The following is a 14,674-nucleotide window of genomic DNA, read 5'->3' as shown; positions in this document are numbered from 1 at the left end:
CAAGGCATGATGGAGTGCACACCCCTCAGTGTGGTTTGGAGGGGTCCCAGGAGGGGGAAAGGGGGTGAAGTTGGGAGATATTCCTGTTTGCCAGTGGAGCACTTCCTGAAAAGGGGCAGGGCAATGAGGCCAAAGCTCACTGGGGGGAAGGTCCTGGCTTCTAGAAGCAGCAGGAAGCGCCTGACCCCTGGACTTTACCTCCTGACCACGCTGGCACTGTTTACCCAGTGGGGAGGGAAGCAGCCAGATCTGGGCACACACCGGGGCACTGGGGCAGCAAGTCGGAGCTGGGGTTGTCAGACCCCAGGAGCCTCGGGTAGCGGTCCCTGTCTGGGTGATCCCTGCCTGCTCTCCCAACATGTCCTCCGCCAAGCCTGGCCCTCCGGGCCGAGACAGAAGATGGTCACGACCCTCACCCTCTCCCTTGCACCGTGGCTGTAGGGAAGGGGCCGTGAGGACCCACCCCCAGGTCCCGGTGTTGACGGGCAGCAATGGGATGATGGCGGGAAGTCCTCCAGTATGAAGGAAGAGCTGTGAAAGAGGAGCTATTGTAATGCTGAGTGCTCAGAGGCAGCTCACTGACGAGAGAGGTGGAAAATGGATGGCCAGAGGCAGGGATGATGGGTGGACAGGTGGATGAATGAACAGGTAGGTGGGTGGGCAGATGGATAGGTCTACGGGTAGATGGACGCCTGGATGGGCACATGGACAAGTGGATGGGTGATGGACAGAAAGGTCAGTGAGTGCCTAGACAGGTACATGGAGGTGACTGGACAGAAAGATAGTAGCCATGTATCCATCCATTATCTGTTTACCCATTTTTCCACTACACGGCATCCATCCCCAGACCTGTCCACCCAGCTCTGTGTGCAGGGGAGCTGGGAAATGAGCTAGATGGACGGATGGATGACTGCATAAGTGAATAAATGGACAGGAGACCGGCTTGGTGGCCATGAACCCATGATGGTTCATGGATGTGGGTGGACAATCGGACGAAGGCAGGCAGAGAGGCAGATGAATGGGCAGGGGGACACAAGGTGGCTGGGACCATAAACTAAAGCCAGATCACTTCTTTCCCAAAGGCTGCTGACAACAATTACTTCAGCTTCCGCCTCATACTGCAGGTACAACTGCGTCCACTGGCCCCCCACTGCAGCCTCCGCTGTGTACCGGCTGACGGCTGCACAGGGCCGTCACTTACTCCCTGGCAACAGGCAGCCACGTGACTTTTAAGATTCCTCCCAGCAGTGCCTCGGCCTTCCACTAAACACAGCCTGCAGATGCGGCTGTTTTGCGTTTAAGCCCCCCATCACATCACAGGCTCCGCTTTTCTGAGGCTATGGGGGTGTCTGGAGAGTTGGGGTCCATCTCCCAGCTGCCTTGCCACAGCCACGTTCGTTCTGTCTGCGGCAGCGCCACCAATTACCTTAATTACCCTTCAGTTCAGGCTTAATTTATAATGTGGTAGCAAAGAGATACTGGAGACCAGGTTTCCTTGGCAACCGAGTTTTTAAACACAAGCGTCTACGTGTGTTAAAAGCCACTTCTCATCTAATTTTCCCCCTGGAAATTAGCTTGGATCTTTCTGAGGTCGGGAATGGGAGCCTGCCAGAAGCTGGGTCTCCCTCCCAACCTGTCCTGCAGCACCATCAGACCCCTGTCTCCCACCTGCCAGGCCCAGGGAACCTGGAGAGACTGCCTCTACAGGGACCCAGGGGAGACTCTGCCTCGTTCCAAATGCCCTGTAGCTTGCTCTCTGCCAGGTCTCTGAGAATCCGGCTCTGAGGACTCAGCCACATCAGGTCAGGCGGCAGTCGGCAGCCCTCGCTCTACCCACTTCACCCAAACAACCCTCCAGTCTTCTGGGCCTCTGCCCACCTGTCTATACCCCGAGGACACTGAGCCCACCAGTTCCTTCTGAGTTAATAATTTTTACTTGCATCCATAAAGCAAATGAAATCTTCGGGCAGGGCCAATTCAGACCCAGGCCTCTCCATGAGCCCTTGGTGATGAGATGGGAAGACGGATTGGGGCTGGGCACAGGGTTTAGCATTGATCAACTGTATGGAGATCAAGTGAGGGGAGGGGATGGTCCACTGAACGGCAGTGCAGATGGCTGGAAGATCTAAGAACAGGTCTTTATTGGGAGCATAATGGATTGGGTCAGTGGCTAAAAGTGTTGACAGATGAAGGGGCAAATGGAAAGAGAGGTGGAAGGAAAGAAGGATGGAAAGAGGGGAGAGAGGTGAGTGGGGAGGGTCGAGGTGCATCTCCCAACTGTCCAGACAGAACCGCCAAGTCCAGGGGTAAAACCAGGAGGCTGACCGACCCCAGGCAGTGCCGAAGGAGGCAGAAAAGTGAGCCTGTGCCTTCTGAGTCCCAGGAAATATTGTTCCATATTTTTTGAGACGTAAAGTTTTTCAGTGACCCTGGGCAAAGGACAGGGCCCCCTCTGGGAACAATTCATTAGCAAAGATGGCGCGGATCAGCTCATCTAAGCACTTGGGTGGCCTCCCAGTGCCAGGCAGACAGAGGACGGACGTTCAATAACTATTCATTGGAAAGTGATGGATGGATGCTGGAGACCCGGCCACTGCAGAGCCGCGCCGGCCAGCTGGGGACAGCACAGATGCCCCCCTCGTCGCGGCACGGTCTCTCGGACCCTGCACAGGAAAGCAGCAGGACCTGCTGAGCCCACACCCACCCACGGAGCCAAGAGGCTGAAACTCCACAGACCCCTCTGTGCGGGCAGCGCATGAGGCTGCAGGGACATGAGCACCCGCTGAGTCACAGCCCAGGTCCCGAGTGTCTGTCCACACAGGCAGGAGGACCCACGGAGTCACGGCAGTGTGTGCTGGGCCAGGGGGCTGTGCAAAGCTGGGGTACCCTGACCCACCGAGTCCCAGCCCACAGGGTGTCTACTGAGCAGGATAGGGCGTGGACTCTGGCCAAGGCAGGTGTCACAGTATGTCACAGCCACGGGAGGGGGGGCGGGGGCCGCACTAGGGCCTTAGTTTTCTAAGAGCTGCAGTGAAAAAAAAGCCGACAGAACTTTCTACAATGACTCAGGGCTTTTGTATTGTTCATAAAACTGTCTGCTTCTCCCAGCCAGCTCCCTCCCCAGCCGGAGGCGGGGTGGCGGACTCACTTCTGCCTTTCTGTGAAGTGCTTCATGGAGGGCCAGGCACATAGTAAGAACTCAATAAACAACCATTATTAAGGCCGGATGAGACGGAGGCAATCTGACAGCTCAGGATTCAATTCTGCCTCGCAGATGGATTGTGTTGTCGGGGAGAGCGCGAGCTGCCCGCGGCTGACTGCTACAACGTCCTCTCTTCCCCTCTGTCGCAGTGTGTGCGTGTGCACCCCCCCCCCCACACACACTGCAGCAGTCCACGGGCGTGCTTGGCCGACCCCCCGCCCCCCTCCCCCGCCCATGTTTAATTTCCTTGGGTCCAGAACGAGCATTCTGATGATCCGAATTAATTCAAAATGTAAATTTCATCTTCTATCGGCTAATGGCTCTGAGCTCACTTTACATAAAAGGAGAGCAGCTGCTGTGTGAGTCACGCTGGCCCTGGCTCCCCGGACGCCATCCCTAAGGTGATGAAGCTCTCGCCAAAGCTGCCCACCGCTGGCTGGCTGTGACCTTCACGCCCACGGGGGCCAGACCTGAGTTTAATTCCCTCTCCTGCCCAGGGGCAAAAGGTTCTGGTAACCAGTGGTACATGGGGCAGGGGCTCCATGCCAACCCCAGTCCTTGGCAGCCCAGGTTTGTGTGCCTGTGCCCAAATTGGAAAGTCTTGGCCTGGGCAGGAAGCTTCTGAGAGCCGGGCTCAGCCTCCACTGGGGGCAGGAAGTATCTCCAGCCAGCCAAGTAGGCTTGACCTCTCCAGGGATTTGGCAACTGGCACAGTAGCCCAGGTCTTCCAGATGCTGGGGTGACAGTCACACGGCCCCTGTGCTGTTCTCTGGGTCACAGAACAGGCCTGTACTGCCCCTCTAGGACATGCTAGAGGGTTCTCCCAAAACCAGCACAACACCCCATGTTGGCCACCATCAGGCTCAACAGTGCCCCCACATCCCTGAGGAAGAAATGACCCACAGCAGATTGAGGGCCCCAGGGAGCAAGAGGGAGAGGATTAGATTAGTTTGAGCCTCTTGTTGCCCACCTGTCTCTCATGGGTTCTGGGATGGGCACCAGAAGGGGCAGATGATGCAAACGGGAATGGAAGGCAGTTTCAGACATGCTGGTCAGGGGCGGGGCCCTGCCGCAGCACAAGGCATGCTTCATTTCAGCCCAGCCTGGCTGCCTGCTCGCTCCCTCCACTTGGCCCCGGGTTCCCTGAATCCCACGTCTTAAGGTCCCACCAGCAAGCCACATGGCGGCAGCCCCTTGGCAGGACAAGCTTCCCGGGACATTGGCTGAGCTGAGGAAACTGAGGCTCAGAGAGCCATCGGCTTTGAGTGACTGTTACAAGGGCTTCTTTCCCATGGGCCAGAGAGGGACGAAAAAGAGCCCCCTCCCCTGCCTGTACAGGAGCCCCTGGGTCCAGACCCTGCCCTGCGCTGCATCTGCACCTGCTCTAGGCAGTGATGTGAGCTGAGTCTCCTGCAGCTGCCTGAACTGGTGTGTGTAGGCCTCCCGGTGGGCTGAGAAGGGTCGCAGCCAAGGGCACTAGGCCGATATGATCCACTTGGCTGCTGGGGACCCGGTGTCCCCAGCTCTGTCACCCGTTGTCCACACGGCTTTCCTAGGGCCCTGTCCTCTGGGGCCTGATTTTGCCACTGGACATGGTGAGCTGCCTGTTGGGTGATAACATTCATCTGTCACTGCGGGAAGGCTCTTGGGGTGTTGTTTGTGTTGACCCCTTCTTTCTGAGCCCCCTTTTCAAAAAGTGGTCCTCAGGCCTCAGACTCCAGTCGGTGATCAGCTAAAGGACAAAGGGATGCTGTTGGCTCAGTTGTGTTTCTTCTTAATAAAAACTGCTTTATGGCGCTATAATTCACACGCTCCAGGACTCAACCCCATAGCTTTCTCATACGCCCACAGCATCTGCGGCTTGACAACAGCCTCCTCCCAAGAAGGAGACCCAGTGCTGGTTAGCACTCACCCCCTGGCCTCTTCTCGTCGGCCCCCGACTCTAGCCCCATAGACTGCCGCTCCCAGGCCTTCCACCTAAAATACATCATGACACAGCATCGCTGTTCCCTCAGGGTTGTTTGTACAGAAAATGCTGGAATTTGATTTGCAGTTGAGATGTGCTGGCACCAAGTGTTTTTCCATTTACTCACAGTTTCCCTCGAAAGTTACCCGTGGTGAGGGCGTGTGCTGTGCACGAGCTGGTGGGAAACCAACCTGACTTGCGGGCTGGTGACTGACACCTCCCCCTCCCTGCGACCCCCTTCTCCCTGAGCAGCAGTTTTCAGGGGAGCACGAGGCCAAGCCTTGACGAAGCACCCCAGGCCCTCCTGCCGCCAGCCACGCCAAGGGCCAGCTGTGGATTCGGCCCTTCTCCCCAGTCATTCTGGCTGGAAGCAGCATCTACAGCAAGCTTCATTATGCAATTAAAGTCATTTTCCTGGCTGAACAAATATTTACAGCGTATTTTGCTGCAAATTGCTTCGCCTGCAGAAGTGCGCCATCCAGGCTGACAAACACACATGCATTTACATGTCTGTCACCGCGGGGTGCTCAGCGGGTGGGCTGTGTGGCCTGCCCCCCACCCCCGCAGGACTCAACCAGGTAGAGACTCTGGTAGGTGCCCCAACAGCACTGCTCGCTTAACCCCACCCCAGGTTTGTAGCAGAACTCTGAGAGGAATCTATGCAGCACTGAGGCCTGTGGGTGGGGCGGCAGATGGAGTCACACTAAACGCTCGGGCTGCTGGTAGAAGTGGTGACCGCTCAGACGTGCCCAAGTCCAGTCTGGGATTCCCCTGCACTGGGGAAGAGGTGTGAGGGCGGGGTTGGGCAGGCCTGCGGCAGAATGTGGGATGGATGGCAGGGAGGGTAGCCAGCGGGGGCTGGGCCACCTCTTCCCTCCTGCCCCGCTACTCTGAGTATCCATGCAAGGGTGGGAGGGCTGGTCCCCTCTCGGAGTTGGTGGCTATGTACCTGTGTGCACTCTCTCGCTCTCGCCTTCTTCTTGGGTCGGTCCTCTGTCCGCCTGCTGTCACACTTGGCGCTAAATGGGTCGACACTATGGGGAGCCACCACCCCCATCCCTCAGAAGCGTGCAGAGTCCAAGGGAGAATCCTTGCCTGTGACCTGTGCTCCTCAAAGGCACCTGGGTGCATTGCAGGGGTCTTTGTTTTTTGTTTCTTCCTAGTCTGTGAACAGGCAACACATTTGCATCATGCAGCTTTCCCCGTGACAGAAGGTGGGCAGCACCGTCTCCACAGGTGATCACCTTCTGCTGGGTTAACTGGCTGCCCAGCCGGCCGTTCAGGGAGGGAGCCGGAGTTCTCCACCTGTCTACTTCCTCTTTGACATCAAGGCTGGCTCCTGCTTTTCACGGCGATGGTTAGCTCCATCCTGAGAGTCCTGGCAATGTGTGTGTGCTTCCACGAGCCTAACGTGGATTGCTGAACCCAAACTGAAGCTTTTGTTGTGGTACAGACAGCAGGCCTGGGCCAGAGGGTCTTTGGGAGGCAGGGCCTGTAACACAGAGAGGGCCCCGCATCCTTCCGCCTCCAGAATCCCTCAGTTGGAGTGAGGGAGGGAGATTCTCATTCCAGGTGGAATGGCTCCCATGGGAGGCAATGAACTCCGGCCCTGACAGTGGTGCCCACACAGTGGCTGAGCACCATTGGGCTTTCCCCTAGTCCTCCTAGAAGTCCTGGTTATCACAGTCCCTTCCCTAGTTGAGGGCAGTGAGACGCTGGGTTTGATGCCCACCACAGGGAGAAGCAGAGACCCCTGGGTCAGTGCTGAGCTGGGCCGTCCCACTTCATCAGTGTCAGATCCCAGCAGGGAGAAAATCAGGGCAGGCCCTGGGTACAACACAGGTCAGGTACAGCGTCCCAGGGTGCCAGCGTCCAGTGGGAAGCAATGTGGGGGGGCAGGAATCAGACAGCAACCCTGCCCACAGGCATGCTTGCGTGGATCCATTACTGCCACTGCTGAGCGATGAGCAAGCAAACAGAGGCCAAAGGGTCAGGTCCAACAGCCTGGGTGCTGAAAGCCGGAGGCCCGCTCTCAGCAAGGGCACACTGTGTGCCTGCCCCAGCCCCTGGGGAGTGAGGGAGCAGCTAGGGAGCTCCAGACAGGGAAAGCCCAGGCCGAGAGTGCCCCACCACGGCAGCCCAGGGCAGGGTTGTGTGATCTTCCTAGCCTGTCAGCAAATGCAGCTCAGCCTTGCACACAGCAACCAATGATGTCATGGACAGGAGCCTCTGGGTGCTTGTCTCCACCCCGACCCCACCCCTGGGTGCCGAGTTGTTCACCTCTGTGCAGCCCCACATTCAGGCTTGCTGAGTGAGGTCATGGCGTTCTGGCGATCTCAGCTCGGAACTGACACTTAGAAGGAACACCCGGGAGGTATGGCTGCAAGAAATGGAGCCAGAAGCCAGGGTCGCATGTCCCTTGACTCTGAGTCACCTCCTCTGAGCTGTCCTCCAGGTTTTCTGGGCCTGGTGGCCACCTAATGGTGTACAAAGTTGCCGGTTAGGTGGGCGGTGTCATGTAGCAGCTTAAGGACTCCGAGATGGCTGCTTTGTGTGCCTAGGAAGTAGACGGAACCAAAGGCCCAGGATCTGACACTGGGCACTAAATGTGCTCCTCTCAGGACGCACGGTGCCACCAAGGAGTGGCACCCCGGCAGCCGAGAAAGGGCCGAGCTAGAAAGGAGAGAGATGTTTGCGACCCCCTGACCAAGTTAGTGCCATGGACAGCACTGGTGCGGCTCCACGGCTTTCTCTATCAGTGACTTTGTTGCCAGGTTGTGTCAAGTTCTCCAGCAGGAAGGGGCTGCCCTGGTCTCAGTTCCTCCGGTTACAAAGAGCACAGGGAAGGAATAGGCCAGCAGTTCCAGCAAGCAGCAGGGGAAGGCTACGGCTGCTTGCTGGGTGTGGCCAGGGATGAAACCCGCGGCCCGGAGAGGAAGCAGCTGGCACAAGGGAGGAGGCGTTCATCGACACAACGAATGTGCAATATAAAGTTTACGGTTTGTTTGGACTGTTCTGGAACATCTAATAAACACCGGGGGCAGAACCTGGCAAGGACCCGAGGCCCAGCGGTGATCAGGCCGCACCATCCCTTCTCGGGGCAGCCCAAGGGGCGGGCACCACGTTCAGTATACAGCTGGAGCTCAGCAATGCACGTGTGACACAGACCCTCTTGGTTTTCTTCCTGAAGATTGCTTCCCCCCACGTCCCCTCTGCTGTGGATAACAGTTGAGAAAAGCATCACTCACGAGAGCGCGAAGGCAAAATTCCAGGAAATTGTCGGCAGCACTGTTGCTGCGGAAAAGCGAGCCCCTAGGCCTGAGCGAGACAAGGCTAGCCAAAATCCTGTAAAGCTGTATGAGGGCGCCAACTAGTGGCTTTGGCTAGTTCAACAGCTGCAGCGCCCAGAACCCCGGTCTCCTCTGGGCTCCCCGCCTTTGCGCTCACCTAGTCTATGCACTCCTCACCCCATCCTAGCAGACCCCACCTTCAGGGAAAGGGGGATTGGACCAGACTGCTTCATCACAGACCTCTTCTTGGCAATTACAGTAAGCAAAGCGAAGCAAAACAAACCTGCCTTTTCTATAAAAGTTTATTTTGTGATTTCTTTTTTTCCCAAGAAGTGGTCAGGTGACAGATCCCAATTATGGAAAGGTAAGGAATAGTGGTGTACAAAAATAATTTAACACACATATTTGTAACCAAGAAACGGCTAGGAGGTAATCTCGCCCAGGATTTTTCCAAATGTTTTAAATATGTTTTGGATGACAGAACACACACAGATCCATACACACAAACACACAAACATGTGTATCCAGACACACACACGCACACAGCTCCAGTATGTACAGCTCAAGTATATTTTCTGTGCATGCTAACTAGCCGACAGAGCCGAAGTGAGAAACTAAGAATCTAAATGACTGAGTGACCTTGAACAAAAACACGCATTGGAGGTGGATCTTGGAGATGAGCTAAGATTTTCTGCCCGTTCTCACTGGCTACCAGCCCGTGCTCCGGGTTCCCCTTTTGCAAAACTAGCATGTGCCCTGCGGGCCTGCTCCTGGGTGCTGCCGATGCCATGCTCCCAGCAGGATCGCCTTCCCCAGCCCCAGGGTCACCTTCCATTTCGGAAGGTCAGCCTACAATTGTGCTTACATGTGGCTTATTCGCTGCTTGAGGCCCAGGATCTCCTGCATGATTTCACAGGGCAGGTCGGCGTTGACCTGCTCCTCCAGGTACTTCTCAATGTCGTCCACCTCCTTCTCCCAGAACTCCTTGGACAGGGCGAAGAGCTCCTGGACATTGATGCTCCCCAGGCCCTTCAGGTTCAGGGCGTCCTCCTTGGGCATGTAGCCGATGGGCGTGAGCCGGGCGCTGTCCTCGCCGTTGATGCGGTTGAACATCCACTCCAGCACCCGCGAGTTCTCACCGAAGCCTGGCCAGAGGAACCTGCCTTCCTGGTCCTTGCGGAACCAGTTGACATGGAAGATCTTGGGCAGCTTGGCCGCCGGGCGGTGGGCCATGCTCAGCCAGTGGGCCAGGTATTTGCCGAAGTTGTAGCCGAAGAAAGGCCGCATGGCAAAGGGGTCGTGCATGATGACTTTGCCTATTAACCAGAGGGGGTCATGCTATGGAAGCCGTCCCTGGCACCACTGGCCACCGGTGATGGCTGATACGAGCAGACATAAGTGTGTGGGGTGCTCTCTCCCCACTCCCACTTCTTTGAGGTCTTCATCCCAAACCTGGACTCACCCTTGTGCTCCGCAGCCGCGGTGGCCTCCGACCTCATGGCTGCCCCTACGAACACCCCGTGCTGCCAGTTGAGAGCTTCGTAGACCAGGGGCACACCTGTGGCAGGAAGAAAGGATGGTGCCCTCAGGCTGGGACACTCACACTCTACACCTGCCACCATCCCCTCACCCCATGGCAAGACTAGGAAAATGCTAAATCAGAGCTACATGGAAGCAAAAAGGCAAATGGGGCCAGGCTACACAGCAGCAAGCATCCAGAAAGTTGGCTCTGCGTTCAAGCCGGCCTGGGCATGAGGAAAAGAAGCTCCTGGGATCTCAGGGTCCCTCATCCGGGACCCCCGTCCACATGCAGGCAAGCCTCACCGGTAGGTCTGCGGCCTCCGAAGATGATGCCCTCAATGGGCACGCCTTCCGGGGACTCCCAGGCAGCGTCAATGATGGGGCACTGGCTGGCAGGGGTGCAGAAGCGCGAGTTGGGGTGGGCACAGGGCTCTCCTGCAATGGGAGTGAGAGGGGCCTTAGCCTGGGACCAGACCCCTGGTGCCCTAGGCCACAGGCGCTGCAGCCTCCGGGAAACCTCACCATCTTGGGGGCTCCATTCCTTGTTCTTCCAGGAAGTGATCTTCACGCCGGGGGCCAGCGGCTCGTCGAGGCCCTCCCAGTAGACACCGCCGTCACTGGTCTCAGCCACGTTGGTGAAGATGGTGTTTTTCTGGATGGTCCTGATGGCGTTGGGGTTGGTCTTTACAGAGGTTCCCGGGGCAACCCCAAAAAAGCCATTTTCAGGGTTGATAGCCCGCAAGTTTCCTAGAAGATTTTAAACCAGAGAGATAATCATGAATGTCAACAGTGTAGCATGCATTCCTGTATCTTCCCACACTCATTTTTGTACCACATTCCCTGATCTTCTTCCCTCTCCCTTGAACATACATTTATTTTTTTTATTCAACAAAAGAATACATTCAACCTGAAATGTACACAATTCTCTTCCCCTGACCCTTCAAATTTCCATCCATGCTATTTTAACCAACTTGCGTCTGCACACAAACAATGGCCCATGGCTCCGTCTCCACCCAGACTGGGTGCGATGTTGAACAATGCCACAGGGTCACAGTCCTGAGGTTTGGGTAATTGTGCAGTAGCAGAATGGACACCTGCCAAGTCTGTGGGTGTAGGAGAACTGGGCAGGCTTGGAAGGCCTCGAGGAGTTACCTTGGTCATCGAATTTCATCCAGGCAATGTCATCCCCCACGCACTCGATCTTCCACCCTGGCAGGGTGGGATTCATCATGGCCAAGTTGGTCTTCCCACAGGCACTGGGAAATGCAGCAGCCAAGTACTTCTTCTCCCCGGCGGGGTTGGTGATCCCAAGAATCTGTTAACGACAAGAGTCTTCGTTATGATCTTGGCTCCTGGAGCAGGTGCTCAGCCTGGTGGTAAAGTTGGCTATATCCCCATCGGAATACCTGGATTTGAGTCCCAGCCCAGCTCCAGACCCAGGAGGGCCACCGGTGGTGGCTTCAGTGACCAGGTCCTTGCTATCCATGCAGCACACTTGCATTGAGTTCCCACATGCAGCCCCATGCCCAGCCCCGGCCGTTGTAGAACTGGGGTGTGAACCAGTAGATGGAGATCTCTGTGTGTCTCTATCATCTATTCATCTATTGATTGGCCAGTCTCTATTATCCCTCTCCCTGCCATTTAAAGTGTGTGTGTGTGTGAGAGAGAGAGAGTCTTAGTTCATTTTTCTCAGACACCAACACTTCCAGGGGAGCACTCAGAAGCCCCCAGGAGGTGGACTTGCCACACCCGCTTCTCTGAATTTTGCATCTACACAATCTTGATGTGCACGGGATCCCAGGCCCCGTCAGGACTGAGCTCATCACTGCGGCATTGGTGGTTACCAGTGATCACCAGTAATCACATTTCCCAGTCTGCCTGGGACCCCTCCCCACACACACAGGCGAGAACCACAGCGCCCCTGGGTGTGCCCCCAACAGGCCTGCAGCTCAGCCCTTGCCCTATTCATCCACGGGATCCCCACGCACTTACCAGCATGTGCTCTGCCAGCCAGCCCTCCTCCTTAGCCAGCCGGCTGGCCATCCTGAGAGCAAAGCACTTCTTGCCGAGCAGTGAGTTCCCGCCATACCCGCTGCCGAAGGAGATGATCTCCCTGCGGTCAGGCAGGTGGGCGATGAGCGTCAGCTCCGGGTTACAGGCCCAGTTGTTGACCAGAGGCTCTGTGGATGAGGATGTGGCCCTGTGAGTTTGCCGAGGAGCCTGGGTGGGGCGTCCCCAGGGCCAGACCAGCGACGCGGCTTCGGAATGTTAGCTGTGAAACCGTAGGCTTACTCTCCAGAGGCAGAGGGCACCCCACGGAATGCAGGCATTTGACAAACTCGCCGTCACCCAGGGCCTCCAGGACCGCTGTGCCCATGCGCGTCATGATCCGCATGCTGGCCACCACATAGGGGGAGTCGGTCAGCTCAATGCCAATCTTGGACAGTGGCGAGCCCAGCGGCCCCATGCTGAAAGGGATGAGGTACATGGTGCGACCTGGAGAGGGGTGAGGAAAGTTGACAATCGGCCTGGGACCCGCACATGCCCTGAGGACCTCCAGCCCCTCAGACCAAGGGCTTCAGTCAGGTGTACTCAGGGCACGGGCCCCCAAAATCTCAAATCTGTGCATACAGAATCATCCCGGGTTCCCCCAGGAGAGTCTGCGGAACCAGGAGCTACCCAGGCCTCTTCACACATGCAGCTGGCAGCTCTCCCGGGCCACGTTACTGCGTTACCTGCCCTTGGGAGCAGTAACAGCTTTGCCACTAGCTGCCCAATCCAACAAATGCCCTGCTCACCTTTCATGCACCCAGGGAACCTGGCATCGAAGGCTTTCTCGAAGTCTTCCTCCGACATCCAGCGCCCCAGCTGGCTGGGGCCGGATTTGGGGATAGGGACCGTGTCTCTCTGCTCTCGGGTGATGATGACCGTCTTGCTTTCGATCCTGGCCACGTCCCTGGGGTCAGTGAGCGCCAACCAGCTGCAGAAGCCACAGACAACCTACAGCCAAGCGGCCTCACTCGCAACCTCTACCCTGCCTCCCGCCATGCCAAGAGTGGGGAGAACATTCTGGAAATGAGAATACCTGGGGAGGCTGGGAAAGGTACTCGCTAGATGGTGAGCTGCTCTTTGAAGCAGCACTGCCTCTCTTTACCCAGTGTACACGGAACTTGTACCTGTGTGCTGCCATCCCAGGCTCCGCCAGCTCCCCTCACACCATGTGGGCTTGCAACCGCCTGGGGGCCCATCACCTCTTCCTGCCGATGCCAGAGAGACACAGGGGCTCAGGCCCGCACTTACCAGTTGTCATACTTGTCCAGCTTCCGGATCATGCCCTGCTCCTGCATTAAGGTCAGCAGGCGGCTGTTTTCCTCCTCAGAGCCATCACAGATGTGCAGGCTCTCGGGCTGGCACAGCTTGGCACTGCTCTCCACGAACTCCCTCACGGCCTGCGGCAGGCTGTCCAGGGTGCCCTGCACCACTTTGGCCGCGAGGTTCAGGCCATTTTGCAGCTGAGGCGGCATCTCTGCGGGCAGTGCTGGGGGCTACGGGAGCCAAGAGTGCCTGGGACAGAGAACGTAGGCTTCTGAGCAGAACTGACCATGGTGCCTGTAAGCCCACTCTGCCAATTTTCTCTGGGTACCACATCATCAGAAGGGGGTAGCCCAAAGGAAAGTGAGCTTGCACTTTGGATTTTTAGAAAAGGCAATGGAACGAGTCTGCCCACCTGTCTGCACTGCGGCTGAGCTCCAGCCAAGCTCTGGGGTGTCCCTCTGGGCTCTTCCACTGGAGTGTGCTCCCGGTGGGAAGGCCGTGCCTGGGGGCAGAGCCTCTGGCCTTAAATACAGTGGGCCGTGGCCTTGCCCCTTGGCTGTACTAGGGAGGCTCGGCTGTGACGTCAGGGGCAGGTCTTTGGCCGATGGCCACAGACAGTTATGCTTTGGATTCAGCCACCGCCATAAACTCTAGGGTGACAATCATTGAACGGGCAGCTGTTAATGAATGTTGGGACGTCTCTGGCCCCTAAACCAACCCCAGTGAGTCCTTACACAACTTCTGATTGATTAAACTTTGATCCAGTTTACTGCTGATGCAAAGCACCCACCCTTTCCTTGACAGGCAGGTGGAGTGGAGGGCAGGGCTGGTCAAATGTGGCCTGGGTTTCCAGGGTTGTTGGCAACACATTTTGAGTGCCAACCTCTGCTTGATTGTCAAAACACAGCAGCTTGGAGCTCAGAAATGGATGCGTCCTACATGGGGGCAAACATGTGTTTTGTGGGCAGACGTCTGCAATGACCCAATGAGTGAGAGGCTGAGAACTTGGTGGAGGGTGTGCGGTGCTCCCACTGCCGCAGGCACAATCTGTCTGTGCAAGTGGGGATTTCTGCCTAGCTTGTACCTCCAGGGACTGGTGCATGGTAGACCCAGCTGCACATACACTCATCACTACTCTACATGTCCTGCGTCAGCTCCCTCTTGACCACCCGCTGAGGCAGAGGCTCTGAAGAAACCCTGGATGCCTATGGGGAAACTGAGGCAGAGACACAGAGTCACAACTCCCAGTCAGCTGGTGGGTGGCAGATGGGACAAGCTGGACTCCAGATGCCACCCTGTCCCTTGTGCAATGCCATTTCCTTTTCTAGAAGCTTCCATGGACCCCCTGGACTGAGGGCAGCTACTCCCAGGACCACCAGG

The 14,674-nt window shown here is 56.9% G+C and overlaps 1 protein-coding gene across 2 annotated transcripts; it reads right to left on the bottom strand.

The window, feature by feature from the left end:
- Nucleotides 1–8,744: 8,744 nt before the first annotated feature.
- PCK1 (phosphoenolpyruvate carboxykinase 1) lies at nucleotides 8,745–13,519 on the bottom strand. 2 transcript variants are annotated; one of them, XM_040988140.1, is made up of 9 exons: nucleotides 13,280–13,519; nucleotides 12,778–12,959; nucleotides 12,272–12,475; nucleotides 11,972–12,159; nucleotides 11,132–11,294; nucleotides 10,502–10,726; nucleotides 10,283–10,414; nucleotides 9,921–10,016; nucleotides 8,745–9,774 (listed from the first exon to the last, which is right to left on the bottom strand). In XM_040988140.1, exons 1-9 carry the CDS (start codon nucleotides 13,501–13,503, stop codon nucleotides 9,320–9,322), a joined length of 1,869 nt encoding a protein of 622 aa, XP_040844074.1. In that variant the 5' UTR covers nucleotides 13,504–13,519; the 3' UTR covers nucleotides 8,745–9,319. The 2 variants fall into 2 exon arrangements, with proteins under 2 accessions (XP_040844074.1, XP_040844075.1); XM_040988141.1 differs by having other exon boundaries at nucleotides 11,972–12,157; nucleotides 12,261–12,475; nucleotides 13,280–13,479.
- Between the last annotated feature and the right edge of the window lie 1,155 nt (nucleotides 13,520–14,674).

Source organism: Ochotona curzoniae, unplaced genomic scaffold, assembly GCF_017591425.1.
Source record: "Ochotona curzoniae isolate NIBS_2020 unplaced genomic scaffold, NIBS_Ocur_1.0 contig_48, whole genome shotgun sequence".
NCBI lineage: Eukaryota > Metazoa > Chordata > Mammalia > Lagomorpha > Ochotonidae > Ochotona > Ochotona curzoniae.
Note: the sequence above shows the minus strand (reverse complement) of the source record. Positions and strands in the feature narration are given on the sequence as shown.